This window comes from Schistocerca serialis, chromosome 6 (assembly GCF_023864345.2).
Source record: "Schistocerca serialis cubense isolate TAMUIC-IGC-003099 chromosome 6, iqSchSeri2.2, whole genome shotgun sequence".
NCBI classification, from domain to species: Eukaryota; Metazoa; Arthropoda; class Insecta; order Orthoptera; family Acrididae; genus Schistocerca; species Schistocerca serialis.
This window is the reverse complement of record NC_064643.1, coordinates 180,562,512-180,582,188: the sequence shown is the minus strand read 5'-3', so window position 1 is coordinate 180,582,188 and position 19,677 is coordinate 180,562,512. Positions and strand designations below refer to the sequence as shown.

The following is a 19,677-nucleotide window of genomic DNA, read 5'->3' as shown; positions in this document are numbered from 1 at the left end:
CCACGGCAAACTGGCTGACACTGACGGCGGCGGTGCACAAATGCTGCGCAGCTAGCGCCATTCGACTGCCAACACCGCGGTTCCTGGTGTGTCCGCTGTGCCGTGCGTGTGATCATTGCTTGTACAGCCCTCTCGCAGTGTCCGGAGCAAGTATGGTGGGTCTGACACACCGGTGTCAATGTGTTCTTTTTTCCATTTCCAGGAGTGTATGGTACACCTTTGAATGTTCCACATTAAATTTTACCAATCATTGCCTGTGAACATTAATGCCATCTTGACTTTTTTTTTTAAAAAAAAAAGGAAAGAAAAAAAGATAGCTTGATGTATAATCATTTTGGCACTTCTGACCTCTGGTGCCATCCATATGGCAGTAGTAGAGCCAATTCAGGCCGGAAGTGGGAAAAGATTTTATTTGTTTTCATACAGTTTCATTTTTCTTTAGTACGTAGTTAGGATGTTGTATTTCAGTGTACTTGTGATTTGTTAACTGAAAAAGAGTTCATGCTAACAGTCTGCTTTATTTTTGTTGCTCCTGGAAGTTGTCAGATAAGCAACCTGCAACTGGTACTGCATTCCAGGCTAGTGCCCCTTCTACCCCACACAAAATCAACCTCGTGTATTTCTTAACAACTGAGCCTAGCCAAAGTGTCAAGTTTAGAGAGGAATACCGTGTAATCTAACTGGGAAGTCTGTGGAGGCCTGTACTGAAAAGTTTTTTCCCATGAAAGGTCAAAATGTTCTGCACAATCTTCAAATATCTGGTCATGCCAATGTTTTAACATGTCTAATCTTTTGAATGATACATTATATTTTGCATATATGGCATGGCTGGTATGTGTAGGAGAGTTTGAATTTTCAAGGGGGGAAAAGTATTCCGTATAAGCCTCTACAGACCCCGTGCCAAGACGATATCAAGGCTTCCTTTGGAGGGGAACACAGATACCCTGACAAGAAAATGGTCCTATTTGATACGTCAAAATCTGCCCTGAAATTTTTTTCCTTGTGTGAAATTCAAACAAATGTATTATTCAAGTGTATGTGTGTGGGGGGGGGGGGGGGGGGGGGGGGGGGCACGCGCACATGTAAAATATTGAAAGTTGCCAATTTCATTGCCCACCAGATGTGTGGAAAAATCCTTAGTGGAGATGAAGCAGACAGTGCTTGGGCAACACTTTTGGTGTGCAGTTTTGTCTGATGGCACATCATTAAACAGATACACAACATATTCTGATCATAATCTGTAAAATGATATTCAGTTTCTGTTGATAGTTTTGATACACTTGTTCACAACTAAGATTTAGTGGACTTTGCAACTCATTTGTTATCAGTTCCTTTCACAGTATCAGTAAATGTTAACAGTGCAGATAAATCTGAATTAATATTGTTGTTTTTTCCCCATATATTCCGGTTAAGAGAAACTGGTTTTGTGTGGGTCACAGTGGAATCCAATTCAGTTAACATTCTCAATCTTGCGGAGATACAATATGAAGAAAGTGGTATGCGATTGGCATCACCTAATTTTTATGAAGACGTATATCCGTGATTTGCTGGTTAATGTCACTGGGAACTGTTGTCCAAGCAATGATAATTGTGCCAGTCAGAATCAAAACACGAAAACCTTTCTAGCACAGAGAAATATGCACTGCAAATGCTTTTAACAATAAGGAAAAGGCTGTGAATTTTTTGTTAAAAGGATTTTTTATTTATTTATTTTACATGTCTAATTTCATAGGGCCAAATTGAGAGCAAATCTCCAATTTCTTTGAACATGTCAGTACATGAAATTACAACATAAAAGTAATAAGAGATAAACTAAAATGCTTATGAATCCAAAAAAATTACAAGCCATAAGTGTATGTAAATGCAATCAACCATGTAACACAGGAATCAGCTTAAATTTCAAGGAAGTCCTCGACAAGATAGGAGTAGTGACCCATCAGAAAACTCTTCAATTTTGATTTGAATGTTTGTGGATTACTGCTAAGATTTTTGAATTCTTGTGGTAGCTTATTGAAAATGGATGCGGCAGTATACTGCATGCCATTATGCACAATAGTCAAGGAAGTGTGATCCAAATGCTGAGTGGACTTCTGCCCAGTATTAACCAAGTGAAAGCTGCAAATTCTTAGGAATAAGTTGCAATTGTTACCAAAAACTGACACGAAAGAATATATATATATATTGAGAGCCCAATGTCGGGTCGACAAGAGGTTTGTGAACTTACAACACTTATTGCCCAAACCGCCCACTTCTGAGCCAACAATATCCTTGAGAATAGGAAGTATTACCCCAAAATATAATACCATACGTTACAAGCAAATGAAAATAAGGAAAGTAGACTACTTTTAGTGTTGAATTTCACTTATTTCAGATACCGTTCGAATGGTAAAAGTGGCAGCATTAAGTCTTTGAACAAGATTGTGAACATGGGCTTTCCATGATAGTTTACTATCTATCTGAACGACTAGAAGTTTGAACTGTTCAGTTTTACTAATCATATGCCATTCTGTAAAATTAAAATGTCAGGTTTTGTTGAATTGTGTGTTAGAAACTATACAAACTGAGTCTTACTGCAATTTAGTGTTAGTTTATTATTTCTGACAAGCCTTGAACTTGTTGCTTGAACTGCACTGTTTGAAACAGTGCCAACATTTTAGAATCACCTGTAATACTATGCAGCATATCATTTATATAAATAATGAACAGGCATAGCCTCAGCATTGACCCCTGTGGCACCTCTCCCCCCCCCCCCCCCCCCCCCTCACTATGCCCCACTCAGACCCCACATCATAGTCATTCTCAGCACTGTGGGGAGTGACCTTTTGGTGCCTGTTATTAATGTACGAGGTGAACTAATTGTGAGCTCCTCCCCGTATTCTATAATGTCCAATTTCTGGATCAATATTTTGTGATCAACACAATCAAATGCCTTAGTCAAATCAAAAAGGATGCCCAGTGTTCGAAACCTTTTGTTTAATCCATACAGTACCTCACGGATTCTATAATGTCCAATTTCTGGATCAATATTTTGTGATCAACACAATCAAATGCCTTAGTCAAATCAAAAAAGATGCCTAGTGTTCGAAACCTTTTGTTTAATCCATACAGTACCTCACGGAGAAAAGAGAGTATATAATTTTCAGTTGTTAAACCACTTCTAAAACAAATTGTACATTTTTTAGCAAATTATGTGAAATAAATTGATAAATTATCCTTACATACCATAGCCTTTTCAATACCGTTTGCAAACAAAGATGGCATAGAAATAGGTCTAAAATTGTCTACATTATCCCTTTTTATGTAGGGACTCTACTACTGAGTACTTTTAATCGTTCAGATAATGGACCATTCTTAAAGGAAAAACGACATACATAGCTAACATGTGCAGCACAGTACTTTAGTATTCTGCTAGGTACTCCAGCATATCCATGAGAGTCCTTAGTTTCCAGTGATTTAATTATTGATTCAATCTCCCCCTTTGTTAGTATCACAGAGGAGTATCAATATTATGAGAATGAAAATTGCTACTCACCATATAGCGGAGATGCTATCCATCCTGGATTTTCCATTGTTTCACAGAGAAATATTTCAGATATCACTCTCGGAAAGGCATTTTCCAAGAAAGATATGATTCCCTGTAGGAGCTAAGTTTTTATTTAATTCATCAGCAGCGCTCAGGAAGTGATTGGTAAATACTGTACGTATATCTGACTTACCAGTAACAGAAACATTTTTACTATGAACTGAATTTATATCATCGACCTTGTGCTGCTGACCAGACACTTCCTTCACAACGGATCATATGTTTTAGTTTTATCCTGTGAATTAGCTATTCTATTTGTGTCCCACATACTCTTTGCTTTCTGAACAACATTTTTAGGTGCCCTACAGTACTGTTTGTAATGGGCACTGTACCTTGATGGTGACTTTCTAACCTTTTGATGTAATTCTACATGATATCCTTACCCCAGTACTCAGTCACCAGGGCTGTCTTTTACTGGTGGTAGCCTATTTAGACTGTTCTAATGGAAACCAACTTTCAAAGAGCATGAGAAATGTGTTAAGGAAAGCATTATGTTTGTCATCTATGTTGTCGGCACTGTAAACATCCTGCCTTTCTTGTTCCTTAATGAGGTTTAAAAAAACTCTCTTTTGCTATTGGACAAGCTTTTCCACATAGATTGTAATTATATACAACATTTGTCTGAGTACAAAAACCTTTCAGTATTAAAATTTTGTGCATCATGGTCTGAAAGGCCATTCATCCTTTTACTAATAGAATGCCCATCTAGTAATGAAGACTGAATAAAAATATTGTCTATGGCTGTGCTACTATTCCCCTGCATCCTGGTTGGAAAAAAAGACAGTCTGCATCAGATCTAGTGAATTTAGGAGATCTTCCAACACCCTTTTTCTTGCACAATCACATACAAAATTAATATTGAAGTCACCACATATAACTAATTTTTGGTACATCCTATAAAGTGAACCAAGAACCCCCTCTAGCGTGAGCAGAAATGCTCTCAAATCAGAGTTAGGGGACCTATAAATAACAATTAGAAGTTTAGTTTCATTAAATTCAACTCCCCCTGCACACCATTCAAATACCTGTTCAGTGCAGTGCTGTGATAACTCCACAGACTGAAATACCATTTTTTACTTTATCTCTAATACCCCTTGTATTTGGATGAAATATGCTAATTCCTTCACTACCTGGATACCTAACCTCCTTTGAAGGTGATCCCTTTGTTAGAGAGACTTCATTTAAACAGGTATACCTATCAGTTGACTGCAGTTCTAACACGAACTCCCACAGGAATTTTGCTATGAGTGATACCGCCACCACCCACTACGCTGTCACCTATAAGCTTTGCCAGCCTCCCCTTCTCATACCTATTGAGGTGCAGGCCAAGACTAGTGAAACTCAGCTCTATTGATAGGCTCAACTGGCACCACTGCAATGTGAGCCATGCCCTCCGCCATTAGTGGCTCCTCCAGCCCCATGTTAATGCGCCCAACAGCTGCATTAAGAGAGGTCGGTCATGACACTGAAACAGTTGCATGAAGTGCACATTAGTGCCACCAGTTTGAATAGCTATCTTTACCAAGTCACCACCTACATCATACTCCTTATCCCCTATCAAGACTATTCCCAGCTCCACCCAGGATCATGACCTGATACTCTTTCATAAAATTCCTCCATAACTCCCCTGTGTTAACAGACACCTGAGCCATCCTTGCACTAGGCTTCATAATGCTGGCGAGTACCACATTCCCCAACACTTCCTGCAACTGCTGGCCCACACTTCTGCCATGTGAATTGCCTAGCAGCAAAACCTCCTTCTTCATTCTATTAGAATTTGCAACTGACTTAGGCTCCCTAACTGCTGGGGACTGCTGCATGTTTCCTACACATACAAGCGGATCCTCTCCGCTGAACTCTGACATTTGGTCAAATCTATTGGATTGAGGGAATAAATGCAAAAGGTTCCTCTATGTGAAATCTGAATGTGAATTGCACAAATGAAAGCAAAAATTGTTCCACAGAGAAAGGGCCACGCACTTCAATGAAATGCAGAAAAGAGCGAAAGAAAACTTCTGAAAAATTCAGAACTACAGAGGCAGTTGACTGTTGCCAGTGGAGGTCTGTGAGACTTAGACCCTGTAAATCACAAATTAAATTCACATTGGTGATTTCAGGCCTCCCCAAGCTCGTTAATCACACAGTATATTAAGTCATAAAATTACAAGGTTTACTTTGAGTAAACAAATAGAGGAAATACCATTAACCAATCTGTTACTGTGTAGAGTTTTCGTAGCTCTTGTCACTGCAACTGCTGATAAGTTAGGTTTCGTGAAACAACTTCTGTTTCCACATCTTTATGTCTGCAGATTCAAAGTGAACTAGCATCTTTCTTTTAATGCACTGATTACTGAAAAAATGTAGTCAATGTAGCAAAAATTTGAAAAATTAAATTTTCAGTATTTCATTTCAGGCATCTGCTTACCAGGTCGAGAAAATGAATCACTGCTATTGTTTGACCCTTGGTCTGTACACTAACAAGACATCTATCTTTCAGGAGTATGCAATGAAAAGACTGTGATTAGGAAGTTATAGGTTGTTGTTGTGGTCTTCAGTCCTGAGACTGGTTTGATGCAGCTCTCCATGCTATTCTATCATGTGCAAGCCTCTTCATCTCCCAGCACTTACTGCAACCTACATCCTTCTGAATCTGCTTAGTGTATTCATCTCTTGGTCTCCCTCTACGATTTTTACCCTCCACGCTGCCCTCCAATACTAAATTGGTGATCCCTTGATGTCTCAAAACATGTCATACCAACCAATCCCTTCTTCTGGTCAAGTTGTGCCACAAGCTCCTCTTCTTCCTAATTCTATTCAATACCTCCTCATTAGTTATGTGATCTACGCGTCTAATCTTCAGCATTCTTCTGTAGCACCACATTTCGAAAGCTTCTATTCTCTTCTTGTCCAAACTATTTGTCGTTCATGTTTCACTTCCATACATGGCTACACTCCATACAAATATTTTCAGAAATGACTTCCTGACACTTAAATCTATACTCGATGTTAACAAATTTCTCTTCTTCAGAAACGCTTTCCTTGCCATTGCCAGTCTACATTTTATATCCTCTCTACTTCGACCATCATCAGTTATTTTGCTCCCCAAATAGCAAAACTCCTTTACTACTTTAAGTGTCTCATTTCCTAATCTAATTCACTCAGCATCACCCGACTTAATTCGACTACATTCCATTATCCTCGTTTTGCTTTTGTTGATGTTCATCTTATGTCCTCCTTTCAAGACACTGTCCATTCCGTTCAACTGCTCTTCCAAGTCCTTTGCTGTCTCTGACAGAATTACAATGTCTTCAGTAGAGTAGAAGCCAACCTCGGGGAAGATCAGTTTGGATTCCGTAGAAACACTGGAACACGTGAGGCAATACTGACCTTACGACTTATCTTAGAAGAAAGATTAAGGAAAGGCAAACCTACGTTTTTAGCATTTGTAGACTTAGAGAAAGCTTTTGACAATGTTGACTGGAATACTCTCTTTCAAATTCTAAAGGTGGCAGGGGTAAAATACAGGGAGCGAAAGGCTATTTACAATTTGTACAGAAACCAAATGGCAGTTATAAGAGTCAAGGGACATGAAAGGGAAGCAGTGGTTAGGAAGGGAGTAAGACAGGGTTGTAGCCTCTCCCCGATGTTGTTCAATCTGCATATTGAGCAAGCAGTAAAGGAAACAAAAGAAAAATTCGGAGTAGGCATTAAAATCCATGGAGAAGAAATAAAAACTTTGAGGTTCGCCGATGACATTGTAAATCTGTCCGAGACAGCTAGAGCAGTTGAATGGAATGGACAGTGTCTTGAAAGGAGGATATAAGATGAACATCAACAAAAGCAAAACGAGGATAATGGAATGTAGTTGAATTAAGTCGGGTGATGCTGAGAGAATTAGATTAGGAAATGAGACACTTAAAGTAGTAAAGGAGTTTTGCTATTTGGGGAGCAAAATAACTGATGATGGTCGAAGTAGAGAGGATATAAAATGTAGACTGGCAATGGCAAGGAAAGCGTTTCTGAAGAAGAGAAATTTGTTAACATCGAGTATAGATTTAAGTGTCAGGAAGTCATTTCTGAAAATATTTGTATGGAGTGTAGCCATGTATGGAAGTGAAACATGAACGACAAATAGTTTGGACAAGAAGAGAATAGAAGCTTTCGAAATGTGGTGCTACAGAAGAATGCTGAAGATTAGACGCGTAGATCACATAACTAATGAGGAGGTATTGAATAGAATTAGGAAGAAGAGGAGCTTGTGGCACAACTTGACTAGAAGAAGGGATTGGTTGGTATGACATGTTCTGAGACATCAAGGGATCACCAATTTAGTATTGGAGGGCAGCGTGGAGGGTAAAAATTGTAGAGGGAGACCAAGAGATGAATACACTAAGCAGATTCAGAAGGATGTAGGTTGCAGTAGGTACTGGGAGATGAAGAGCTTGCACAGGATAGAGTAGCATGGAGAGCTGCATCAAACCAGTCTCAGGACTGAAGACCACAACAACAACAATTACCATGTTACGAGAACTTGATCGGTGTGCCTGGTATTCAGAACAGCAGCTGGCACCATTTCATGCACCATCCAGACTTTGTCAAAATAAGACTAGTAACTACAGTGAAGTGCTTAAATGATTCAGCTAGAACAAAAAACAATTCCATTAGAGAAAAACGTGGGAAATTCAAAAATTATGTAAGAATTGTGCTACAAGAACTGTCGTAAGTGGGTACTGTTCCACCTCAACAAATTTAATTCCTAATTGAACTGATGGGAAATATATGAAATGTAAAGTAATGCTCTCTTGTCATGGTTGCTTCTGCTCATTCGCTGATTCACACACTAGGCAGGAATGACTGCATTAATTGCAGTTAAAAGCAGTTCAGCATGTGGCCAAGCGTCAACATTTTTTTAAAAGCACTTTCAGTACATTTTAGCTGATTAAAATTTGACAATTGAATCCCTGTCAGATGCTGTTAGTGAGTCCCTCTTTTAATTTTAATCTATAGTAGATACCTTGAACAAAAACTGGTGCCCAGGAAGCTTAGGTCACACACATCTAGAAGAAGGGAATCAGAAGCAATAAACAAAACTACTGCCCAATATCCTTGCCTTCGATTTGTTGTAGAATCTTGGAACATATTCTGACCTCAAACATAATGAGGAATCTCGAACAGAATGACCTCCTCCAACTAGTATGGATACCAAAAACAATGATCACGTGAAACCCAACTCGCACTTTTCCCACGTGGTGTACTGAAGGCCATAGATGAAGGCAGTCAGTTACATGCAGAATATCTCAACTTCCAAAAAGCTTTTTACTCAGTATCACACCCTGCTTCTTATCAAAAGTAGAGAGGACACAGCAAGTTACCTCAGATGTCAAATAATCAACTCATGTAAAAGTAACTGTGGATGTGCCCCAGGGAAGTGTGTTGGGACACTTGCTGTTCATGTGTTGAAGTGTGTTGGGACACTTGCTGTTCATGTGTTGTATTAATGATCTAACTGGCAATATTGACTATAACCCCAGGGTTTTCACTGAAGATACAGTTATTGATAATGGAGTATTGTCTGAAAGAAGCTGCACAAATATTTGTTTCGATCTTGATAAGATGTCAAAGTGGTGCAAAGACTGACAACTGGTTTTAAATTTTCATAAATGTGAAATACATAGTATCGTATGACTGCAATATCAGTGACTCACTATTGGAATTGGCCAACATGGTACAAATACCTGGGTGTTACAATTTGCAGGAATATGAAATGAAATGATTACGTACACCCAATCGTAAGTAAATCAGGTGGCAGACTGCAGTTCAGTGGTAGAATACTAGGGAAATGCAGTCAGTCTGTAAAGGAGACAGCATACAAAATGGTCATGAGACCCAACCCAGAATACTGCTCTGTGTATGAGGCCTGAGTGTTTTGTATGCTGTCTCCTTGAACAGTGGTTGCTTTTCCTTGGTTTTCTGTCGGTGAACTGCAGTCTGCCACGATTTACATATGGCTGAGCCTATGTGATCATTTCATTTCGTATCCCTACAAACTGATATGGACAGGTATTTGTAAGCGTTGGCCAATTCCAACTGTGACTCATTGATGTCATAGTCACAGAATACTAGGGTGTTTTTCATTTTGGTCACAAGTTTGTTTGACCCGTAGGAGAGTGCTACGAATATGCTGAAAGAACTGGACTGGTGGACACCTGAAGATACGTGCAAACCATCCTGTGGAAACATACTTGCAAAGTTGTTAGAACCAACTTAAAGTGATGATTTCCAACCTACTAAAATCTTTTCCATTCCATTGTGACAGAGTGGTACAGCAACTGATTTTGAATTGTTTCAGAAAGAACATTCTTGGTCACAAAGTTATTTAATATCAGTATTACGTTTCACCCTTTTGGGGCATCATCAAATTGTGTAAAGGGTACTGAAGATGTAGCCCATTCATCATAAAAACATATAAACTGGAAAGAGGACCTTAAACACTCCAGCTAACTCACAGAATAGGACCATTTATACAAAATACACACAATATAGTTATTAAATAACTTTGCAACCAAGACTGCTTTTACTCTTGCAATCTTGTATACATTGCTCCTGTAGAGATCGCAGAGGCAAGATCATACTAATTACAACGTACACAGACACATTTAAGAAGTCATTCTTTCTGTGTTCCATATGTAAATGGAACAGGAAAAAACTTTTATAACTGCTACAATGGGATTTATCATATGCTGTGCACTTCACAATGGTTTGTAGACTATACAACAGTTACAGATGTAACTGCATTTCTTATGGTGTATTTTTCCCGTGTAAAAAAAAATATTTCAAGATGGGTTTTGACAAATGAAATTGGAGAATTCCCTTATGAGTTATAAACAATGTCACTGTTACGATCTGTTAGCAATTCAGATACTTTGCTTTAATTCCCCTAACAGTTTTATTAAATACACATACTGTGCTTTCCGATCTGCATTCTTCGTTTACTGAACTATCTTCCATTGTTAAAGGAATGATTTGATTTGATTTTAGCAGGCAAGCTAAAACAGCTTTGGTCTAACCCACCACTGCCCGCACTGAAACAGAGTTAGTTGTGCAGTATCGCTCCCTGCATAACTAGTAAAGCCAACCAATGCCCTTAAATAGTGCAAGGAGCCCCTTTACCAGTTCTTTGTTAAATACAATTTCTTCAGGTCTAGTTGTCCCGAAAATTCTGTCTCTCTTGCTCTCCAGTGCAGTGCATTCGAAGATTAGGTGTGATGCAGTTTCTTCACTCTCATCACAGATCCTACATTTAGGGTCTTCTTCTGTTATACCCATTGTATGTCGGTGTTTTTTGAAATTCCCATGGCCAGTCATCAGTCCTGCCATGAGTTTAATCTCTTTCCTGTTCAAGCCCAGGATTACAGAGCTTCTTTTAAAACACAGCTTTGGCGTCATTACTGTGCCATGTTTTTGTTTATAGACCTTGGTCGAGTATTCTGCGTGCTGTCTTCTGAGCCTGTTCTGTAGTTCTAGTTTGATCATAGCCTTGGTGATTGTCAGGACAGGTTCCAGTCCAATGAATGGAGTCTTTGCCCCCATCCTGGCCAATCTGTCGGCTTGTTCATTGCCACCGATCCCTGAGTGGCCAAGGAGCCACACTGGGCTTACCATATTGCTGCCCTAGCTCCACCAGAACCCTGTGACACTCTGCAACATGCTTAAGTCTTGTTGCAGGAGTTGCCAATGATTTCAGGGCTGCCTGGCTGTCTGAATAGATGTAGATGCTACAGTCCTTGTAGCACCTCTCCTCCACACACACCCTGATTGCAGTAATTTCATCTTGAATACCGAGGCCCATTTTCCTAAAGAGCTGATGCCCTCCAGTCTTGGCTGAACCCCTGTACACCCCGGTCCCAGTGCCTTGGTCTGATTTCGACCGATCAGTGAACCAAACAATGTCCCCTGTATGGTGTCGAACTGTTTTTTTCCCCACTGCTCCCTGGTTCCAAGTATTATATTGTAAGGCTTGTTGAAGCAGCTGGGAGTTATTATATAGTCAGCTGGCATTTCCCCAACCATTTATATATTTACTTTACTCACTATTTTAGTATGTTAGTCTGGATATCCCCATGAGATCCAGTTTTTACCAGTTTTGAGTCTGTATGCACCAGCTGCTCCCTCCATCTTGACCCAAAGGTGTAATGGAGGCATGTCCAGCATGTTTTCCATCCCAGTGGTTAGTGTGTTGCTAATTCTGCCTGTTATGGCTAAGCAGGCCAGTCTCTACACCTGAGCAAGCTCCTTAGCTGCAACTTGCTGTTCTACCTTGAACGCTGCACATTTTCTGTCTTCTAGCAACTGCTGAAATGAACCAATTTCTAACGGGTCACGGGAAAATATTGTGGATGGTGGTTTGAAAAGCTTTACTTTCAGAGTAAATTTCCTTTTACGCAAGGTGAACTATGTGCGAGAATGTACGATGAATTTCTTACATCACAGAGCGCTTGACTCTCATTTAAATATCAACTCTTTGAGAACGACCATCTAGAAGAATTTCGAGCCCAGAAGATCAGACATTTACATCGTTATTAAAAATTTTATTGGAACATTTGTGTGATGTATCTTAATATCAACATTATATGTGGAACCTTAGCGTCTCTTGCAGTTTGTTAATCTTAGAGACCAATATTATATGTCAAAGCTTTGTTTTTCTTGTAGCAACACTATGTGTATTAATTAAAACCATTAACTTTTCTTATTTGTCTGTTTGCGATACTTAAGAGTGAGCTTGCTATTGGCTGACTACGTCATGTGTCCTACGCTGTCATCAGCTGGCGAGATCACATGACATGAGCTATGACTGGCTTACAAAAGTGTGTCCCAATCTCGATTTCTATGCTTCGGAAAGTAACATGCGGTGTTTGGTGGAATTCGAATTTATGCCTTTGTAACACAAAAATAAGCAGCGTACATGTTGCTGCACATCAAAGATCTTTCCAATACGTGTCTTTCTTCTGTTTTTGTTCCCTGAGAAGTTTCCTCCTCTGGGCCCCATACAAGGCTTTAATCTTGATCTGGTCCAACTTCTCAGTTACAGTTCCCACTTCTTGCTCAGGTCTAGACCCTGATTCAGTAGTGGGAGTGCATTCCATCGGTCCTGACCCTGATGATTGGGTGTGTAAAGTCTCAGTTTTCCCCTCAGTTTGTTTTCATCAGTCGTGTTCATCTCGGTCCCACGAGATTTGTGGATCTACACAGTTCACACTACAGAAACACCGCACGGTGTAAGGCTACTTACTCAGGGAGGTTGACCGGTATCCCTGTGGCTCTGTTTGAGACACATCTTTCCATGTGCCACGCACCCCTTGGCACATCGCGTCATACACTGGGTTGGGGAAGGGAATTGGGGAAGGACTAGGAGTGGATAAGGAAGACAGGATGTTGTGGGACACTCTTAGTCTGATCCATCAGCTAAGGCCTTTCCGGCAGTAGGTCCTCAACCTTCGGCATAGCCCTCAGCTTCATGCAAATATGCAAGCCTCTCCAACCACACGGACAGTGCTTTGTCAAGGTGGTGTCCCCGGAAGAGTAGTGTTTAAAGGAATCTTCCTGCCTTCATTTTAAATTGATCTATCCCTTCTATATGTTATCACTATAATTTGGCCGAGTGGTCCCAGATCCCCTTACTATACTGTCATTTACAAGCTTCACCAACCAACCCTTCCCAGTTCTATTCAGGTGTAACCCATGTCTAACGTAAACTGACCTATGGACACACTCAACTAACATCACTTAAATGTGTGCCTTGCCAGCAGCCATCAGTGCCCTCTCAGGTCTCAAATTAATGTGTGCCACAACACTGTCAATAGTTGATTGTAATGCCACAAGAGCTGTTTAAAACAAACACTAATGGTCAGAGTTTGAGTAGCAATCTTGCCTCCAAGTCACCGCCTATATCATAAGCACATTTCCTGCCACTGTTCCCAGTGCCTCCTACTACAAATCTGTTAACTCTTTTGCCACCTCATTGAATCCAACATCTATTTAAAAATGTGGATGACTTGGTACTCTTACCTAATACGTCCTGCAGTTATGATCTTCCACTGCACCACAACTGCTACCTAATACGGAATCCTCTTCTTTATGTTTCTATCTTACTGAGGCTTACTAACAACATTGGATGTCTACTGCATCTTACGCGCTCCTAGAATTATTGCAAGCCTCTTTTCTCATCAATCTTGACAGGTGGCTAAATCTGTTTTCAACGTTCAAATCAAATCAAACTATTGGAGTACATTCTCTTCCTAATGGCCTTATTGCCAACTGTCAATTCCAACTCCTCCACAATCTCCCTCCATAGCCTCTCTAGTTATTGTCTAGCATCTATTAATTGTGGTCTGAAGGACACACATTCTCATCCCCTGCCCCATTATCTACTCCCACTAAATGTTCTGCAGCTCCAGGAGAGGGCTTCATTAGATTCCCTGTTAGCTTCCTTGTGACCCCTGTTAGCTTCCTCATTAGATTCACCCTAGTGAAACCATTTTCTAATCAATTCAGAAAGTACCCCAAAACTTGTTGAACTAAGACAATTTGCCTACTGCTAACTCATGATGTCAAACTTTACATCATCTTTAAAACACACACACACACACACACACACACACACACACACACACACACACACACACACACACACAGTAATTTTCTTGCTGTTGCCCCTGCACATGTAGTGATGACTTACATTGGTCTATAGGTATCAGTAAATGCTCACATAGACATGAAATTCACGTAGTTTTTCCTTATCAGAAGACAAAAATTGTGCTAAACACACACTACTTTAGTTACAATATCAAACAAACTGTTTTATAGGAGTCCGATTTCAGACTCCTACAGTCGTCAGGAGCCGTGCAGGATGCGTTGATGAGGACCTAGCTGCACTCGAGAGCACCAAGAAAACATTGCCAAAAACATATCTATTAGGCAGTAATACAGGATTGTCGTTCAAAGTGTCGCACCGCAGCCGGGCTGGCAGAGCAGTGCCTTGTCAGCAGTGGAACGCCAGCTTACACTCAGCTCGCAGTTTGCCAACTCAGCAAAGCGTAAGTGCTGGCTATTACATCATGGGCCACTGCCAACCTGCAAAATCCGGCAGCCTCCAGCTCTGCATATTGATCTTGAAAGTACTCTCTTTGACATTGAAGATTTGCAGCTCGAGCCAGGTCCACTTGCAGATCTCGGCTCTCGTTAAGGAGACAGGAGCCGGTAGCATTGGTGTCTGCCCCAGGAATGAGACGAGCAGCAGCAAAGCTCCCACTCTCAAAGGCAGATGACAGACAGCATCCAGGTCACACAGGTCAAGCCTCTGGCAGGCTTGTAGGGTGATAGTGGCCCCCATGCGCCATTGGTATTGCATCAGAAGTTGGCAGCTAGCCACACTGAGCCTTCTCTCTCACAGGATAGCTACAACTCTCATGAGGGCTGAGGCTATGCACAGGGCAGTCAGCAATCGGCACTTAGCAATGAGAAGGGTGGGATACTTACATTGGCACTTCCCATGCACTCTGCAGCGGTGTGGATGGCTATGACATAATGTTTTCTGGTTTCCCTCACTGTCAGCTCTCCTAGTGACTTCAGACTTTTGCAACTTCATGTTTCAGAGGCTCTCTTCTGCTGGGTCAGCACCTGAATATTTATTGTTGCATTGAATGTAGCCTTGCTTACAACACTCTGCTTTGTCACTAGTATGACAATATCTCTCAAGATCCATGATGTCATTATGCTTTGCTTGCAGACTTGGGTGCTCAGTCATTCCCCAGTGCTGCAATAGCTTCCATGTTTGCCGCAGCTCACTCGGGGTTTCCCCATAGTCAGCAGTCTATGGGTCATTGACATGGGTAGTTTGCCTTCCGAGAGCTGCCAATGTAGAACTTGGACAAATTTTTAGTGTCCGCAGGGGATACTGTCCTGGGGTGTAACACCTCCCCCTTCCTTCAGAAAATTTGTCTCGAAGTTTTCACTTTGGAATACCCATACCTCATCCTACATATTTTGTATCAGTAGTTACAGATTATACAACTTTAAAAAACCTAAAATCCAGGGTGGAATGTAACAATATTATGAAAAGGCATATAAAGAGAAAGAGGTTTCCAGAAACCTGAACAATTTATTAGTCAATAATCCAACCAACATGGACATTCTGAAAGAAGTGGAGACAGAAGAGATTACACGGGCTCTGAAGATAATGAAGAAAGAAAAAGCAGCTGGACCTGATGAGATCCTACCAGAATTCTTGAACTGGGAACTCTAGGAAGAAGGTGGCTTGCCAAACTCTGCACAGAATGTATCAGTACGGGTGCTCTCCCCAAGATCTGGAAAGAAGCAAAAGCTATTGTTCAAGCTGACTAGAATCATAAAATGCAAACAGACCTACACACTACTCAAGAACATGTCAACACACAGCAAAATCAAAGTCTCACTTCATGGCACAAACAGCAAGAGCATGGTTCTGAATAATGGTCTGCCACAGGGCTCAGCACTAGAACCCGTTCTCTTCAACCTGTATATAGCTGACATGTCAGAAACCATATCACGTAAATTTGCATACGCTGATGAACTAGCCATCGTGTATCAAAGTAAAAATTTCAGCGATCTTGACGAAACAATGAATGCAGACCTGGAAGTCCTGAACACATATTACTCCAAGTGGCACGTACACCTAGCCCCCAGCAAAACAATCAACACAAAAATGGACATTAACAACAGAGAATCACATAGAAAATTACAGCTTTATATGAATGGACAGCAGATCAGACATGAGACTAAGCCTAAATACTTGGGTATGAAACTAGATTGCACTCTTAACATACAATGCACACCTAGAAGAGAAAAACAGAAACTAAAATCCCGCAATGCTATCCTTTCGAAATTGGCTGGAATGATGTAGGGATGGGGAGTGAGCACTTCGAGGACATCAGCACTAGCTCTAGTCTACAGTGTAGCTGAATACTGCTCACCAGTGTGGATGCGAAATGCACATGTAGCTAGTGGATGTCCAGCTGAGGGAGACAATGCAAATAATCTTGGGAACACTCAGGGCCACCCCCTGTGCTTGACTTCAAGTCCTAGCCATCATAGAGTGCACTGAAATCAGGCAATCACAGCTAGCGCTAAGAACACAACAAAAAATCCTAGACAACCCGGACCTCCCTATCTACGAAGACCTAACAGCCACAAACAGGCCTAAATCCAAGACAGCTTACAGGAAAATCAGCGAAGAGATTCAAGGCTTCAACTCAAAAACAACCTGGAAGGAACTATGGACTGCAAGTGCACACAAAACTGCAATTTGGTATATGACCCCAACAAGAAGATTGAAGGACTGAACCTCTCAAGGAAACTGTGAACAACTTTGAATCGCCTAAGAATAGGTGTTGGCAGATGCAAGCAACTACTGAAGGAGTGGGCCATGTCAGAAAGCTCTGAATGTGAGTGTTATGAAATCCAAACAATGGACCATTTACTCATGTGTGAGGTGTATGGATACAATGATGATTTGAAAGACATACACAGACTCTGATTTATAGTTACAGCACAAACATGCATTCTATAACACTACTATGCTACTGCCAGACCCGACACAGCTATGCTTACTAAATATTTGGCCTTGAGGAAAAGTGTTGGCATGCAATTGTTTGTCACAACTACTTGTTGGGACATAAATAACAGAAGGATTAAAGGTAATCAGCTATAAACCCAAGTGAATGGCTATGCCAAACTGTGGCCAATAGCAGAGTTCTCCACCCCATGATGAGACTCACTGCTGCAGACATCTTTGATATCAATGACTGCTCCACAATCCATGCCATCTGGATCCCTCCAGTCATCTTTCCCCAAACACCAAGTTCTGTGAATTATGTTAACGAGAATTTTCATTGTAACACGTCGTTAAATCCTGCAATCCTCTTGGCCTCAATCTCCACTCCACTAGCTCCTTCCCCTGCACCACCTCCAACCCTGCACGTGAACTGTAATCTCTCTCATTCTGTTCCCACACCCTCCCCTCTGCAGTCTCCCTTTTACTGTTTTATCTCCCTCATTATTGTGCACTGTACGAACTCCCCACGAGTAGTCAGAACAAGCTCACTGGTGCCACATTCCTATCCCATTCACCTGCTGCCTCCCCCTGTCAGGCTCCAACAATTCCTCCCCAACTCTCCCTCCACTTGCCTCAGTAGAGCTGCAGCGTTAAACACTGCTGTCACCCAGAGAATGTAACCCTGCCGGTGTGCGTGCATGCATCCATGCTGTTTGCTCAGGAGGAGGATTCATCTGAAAGTTTGATCGTTCATGGTTTAACACACGAGCAAAAACCTCTGGAACATCTATATCTGAAGTGAAAAAATGCATGGAAAAACATTACACAAATATTTGAGCATATCCTGATAAGATTTCAGTTAATAATTTCCTTAAATGTTTAGAAGTTGTTGTCTATAAAGAGAGCACATTTCTTTTGAACAGATTTGATACATTTGTTGCATCTTATGTTACCAACTACTCTTAAGTGGATTAATTTCAGATCTGTGCTTAGAAAAGTTTGTCTTTCCACAGACATTTCGAGAGCGCCTGCGCCAGGTGACAGACTGGGCACAGAATATGGAAGCGGAGCCGGGAAGAATTCTCCGCCTCGACACTCTCGAGCGAGGTCTGCTCCATTCGGGGCAGAAAGCTCATTGTCAACTGGAGGCGTGGCTGACGTCTGGGGCTGGAGGCCTTGTTGCCTCAACAATGGTTGTGCAGCACAAGAAAAGACGCCTTGCGATGGAGAACCAGATATAGAAGGCTGTTTCCGTCATCCCACTAGTATGTTATAGCATCAGCTGGGGGCAGTGCTCCCAATATCCTTAGTTGTGTATTACTCCTTGTACTATGTTGTCCATGTAAATAAAACCAATATTTAATTAGTAATTGATTAAGGTAAGAAAACAAAAACTAGAGATGGATGTGCAACTTTTTAGCTATTTTTAGACAAAATAACTTCTGTAGTGTTAGTTAATGTAAGTATTTGAGCAGTTTTTACTTTAGTAAACTGCGATATGTAATCTAAATTGACTGTCATAAATTTAATAGTTTTGGTCATCAACTGTGCATGATTTTGGATGGTTCAATTGTACGGCCAAACTTCATTTTAGGCTTAATTTATGTACTTTCATCACTGCACCTGCCTGAAAAGAAGACATCTGTTGAAAGCTAAGGTACATATCTGTGCCTCATCAGAACTTTTTTCTGCAGATTATTTAAATTCTGTTATTTCCAAATGGAGAATTAGGATACCTTATTTTAGCATTAGTGCTCACTTTCTTCACTTTTATATTGTTGCCATGAATGGGCTTGTTGTAAACATGTACTGTTAGCATTTAAAAGCAACTGAACTAATAATATATGGTTATAATAGAGGGAAACATTCCACGTAGGAAATATATATCAAAAAACAAAGATGGTGTGACTTACCAAATGAAAGTGCTGGCAGGTCGCCAGACACACAAAATTCAAGCTTTCGCAACAAACTGTTGCCTGATCAGGAAAGAGGGAAGGAGAGGGAAAGACGAAAGGATGTGGGTTTTAAGGGAGAGGGTAAGGAGTCATTCCAATCCCGGGAGCGGAAAGACTTACCTTAGGGGGAAAAAAGGACGGGTATACACTCGCACACACACACATATCCATCCACACATATACAGACACAAGCAGACATATTTAAATATGTCACATATTTAAATATGTCTGCTTGTGTCTGTATATGTGTGGATGGATATGTGTGTGTGTGTGCGCGCAAGTGTATACCCGTCCTTTTTTCCCCCTAAGGTAAGTCTTTCTGCTCCGGGATTGGAATGACTCCTTACCCTCTCCCTTAAAACCCACATCCTTTCGTCTTTCCCTCTTCTTCCCTCTTTCCTGATGAGGCAACAGTTTGTTGCGAAAGCTTGAATTTTGTGTGTATGTTTGTGTTTGTTTGTGTGTCTGTCGACCTGCCAGCACTTTCATTTGGTAAGTCACATCATCTTTGTTTTTTTTATATATATATATATATAAGTTTTTTTTAAAAA

The 19,677-nt window shown here is 40.8% G+C and overlaps 1 protein-coding gene across 1 annotated transcript in view; it reads left to right on the top strand.

Annotated features, from left to right (window-relative positions):
- LOC126484175 (DNA replication complex GINS protein PSF3) overlaps nt 1-19,125 on the top strand; it is a 38,759-nt gene extending 19,634 nt beyond the window's left edge. The window contains exon 4 of the mRNA XM_050107584.1: nt 18,185-19,125. Within this exon, the coding sequence (XP_049963541.1) occupies nt 18,185-18,412 (228 nt within the window). The 3' untranslated portion in view covers nt 18,413-19,125. The remainder of the gene's footprint in view (nt 1-18,184) is intronic.
- Nucleotides 19,126-19,677: the final 552 nt, after the last annotated feature.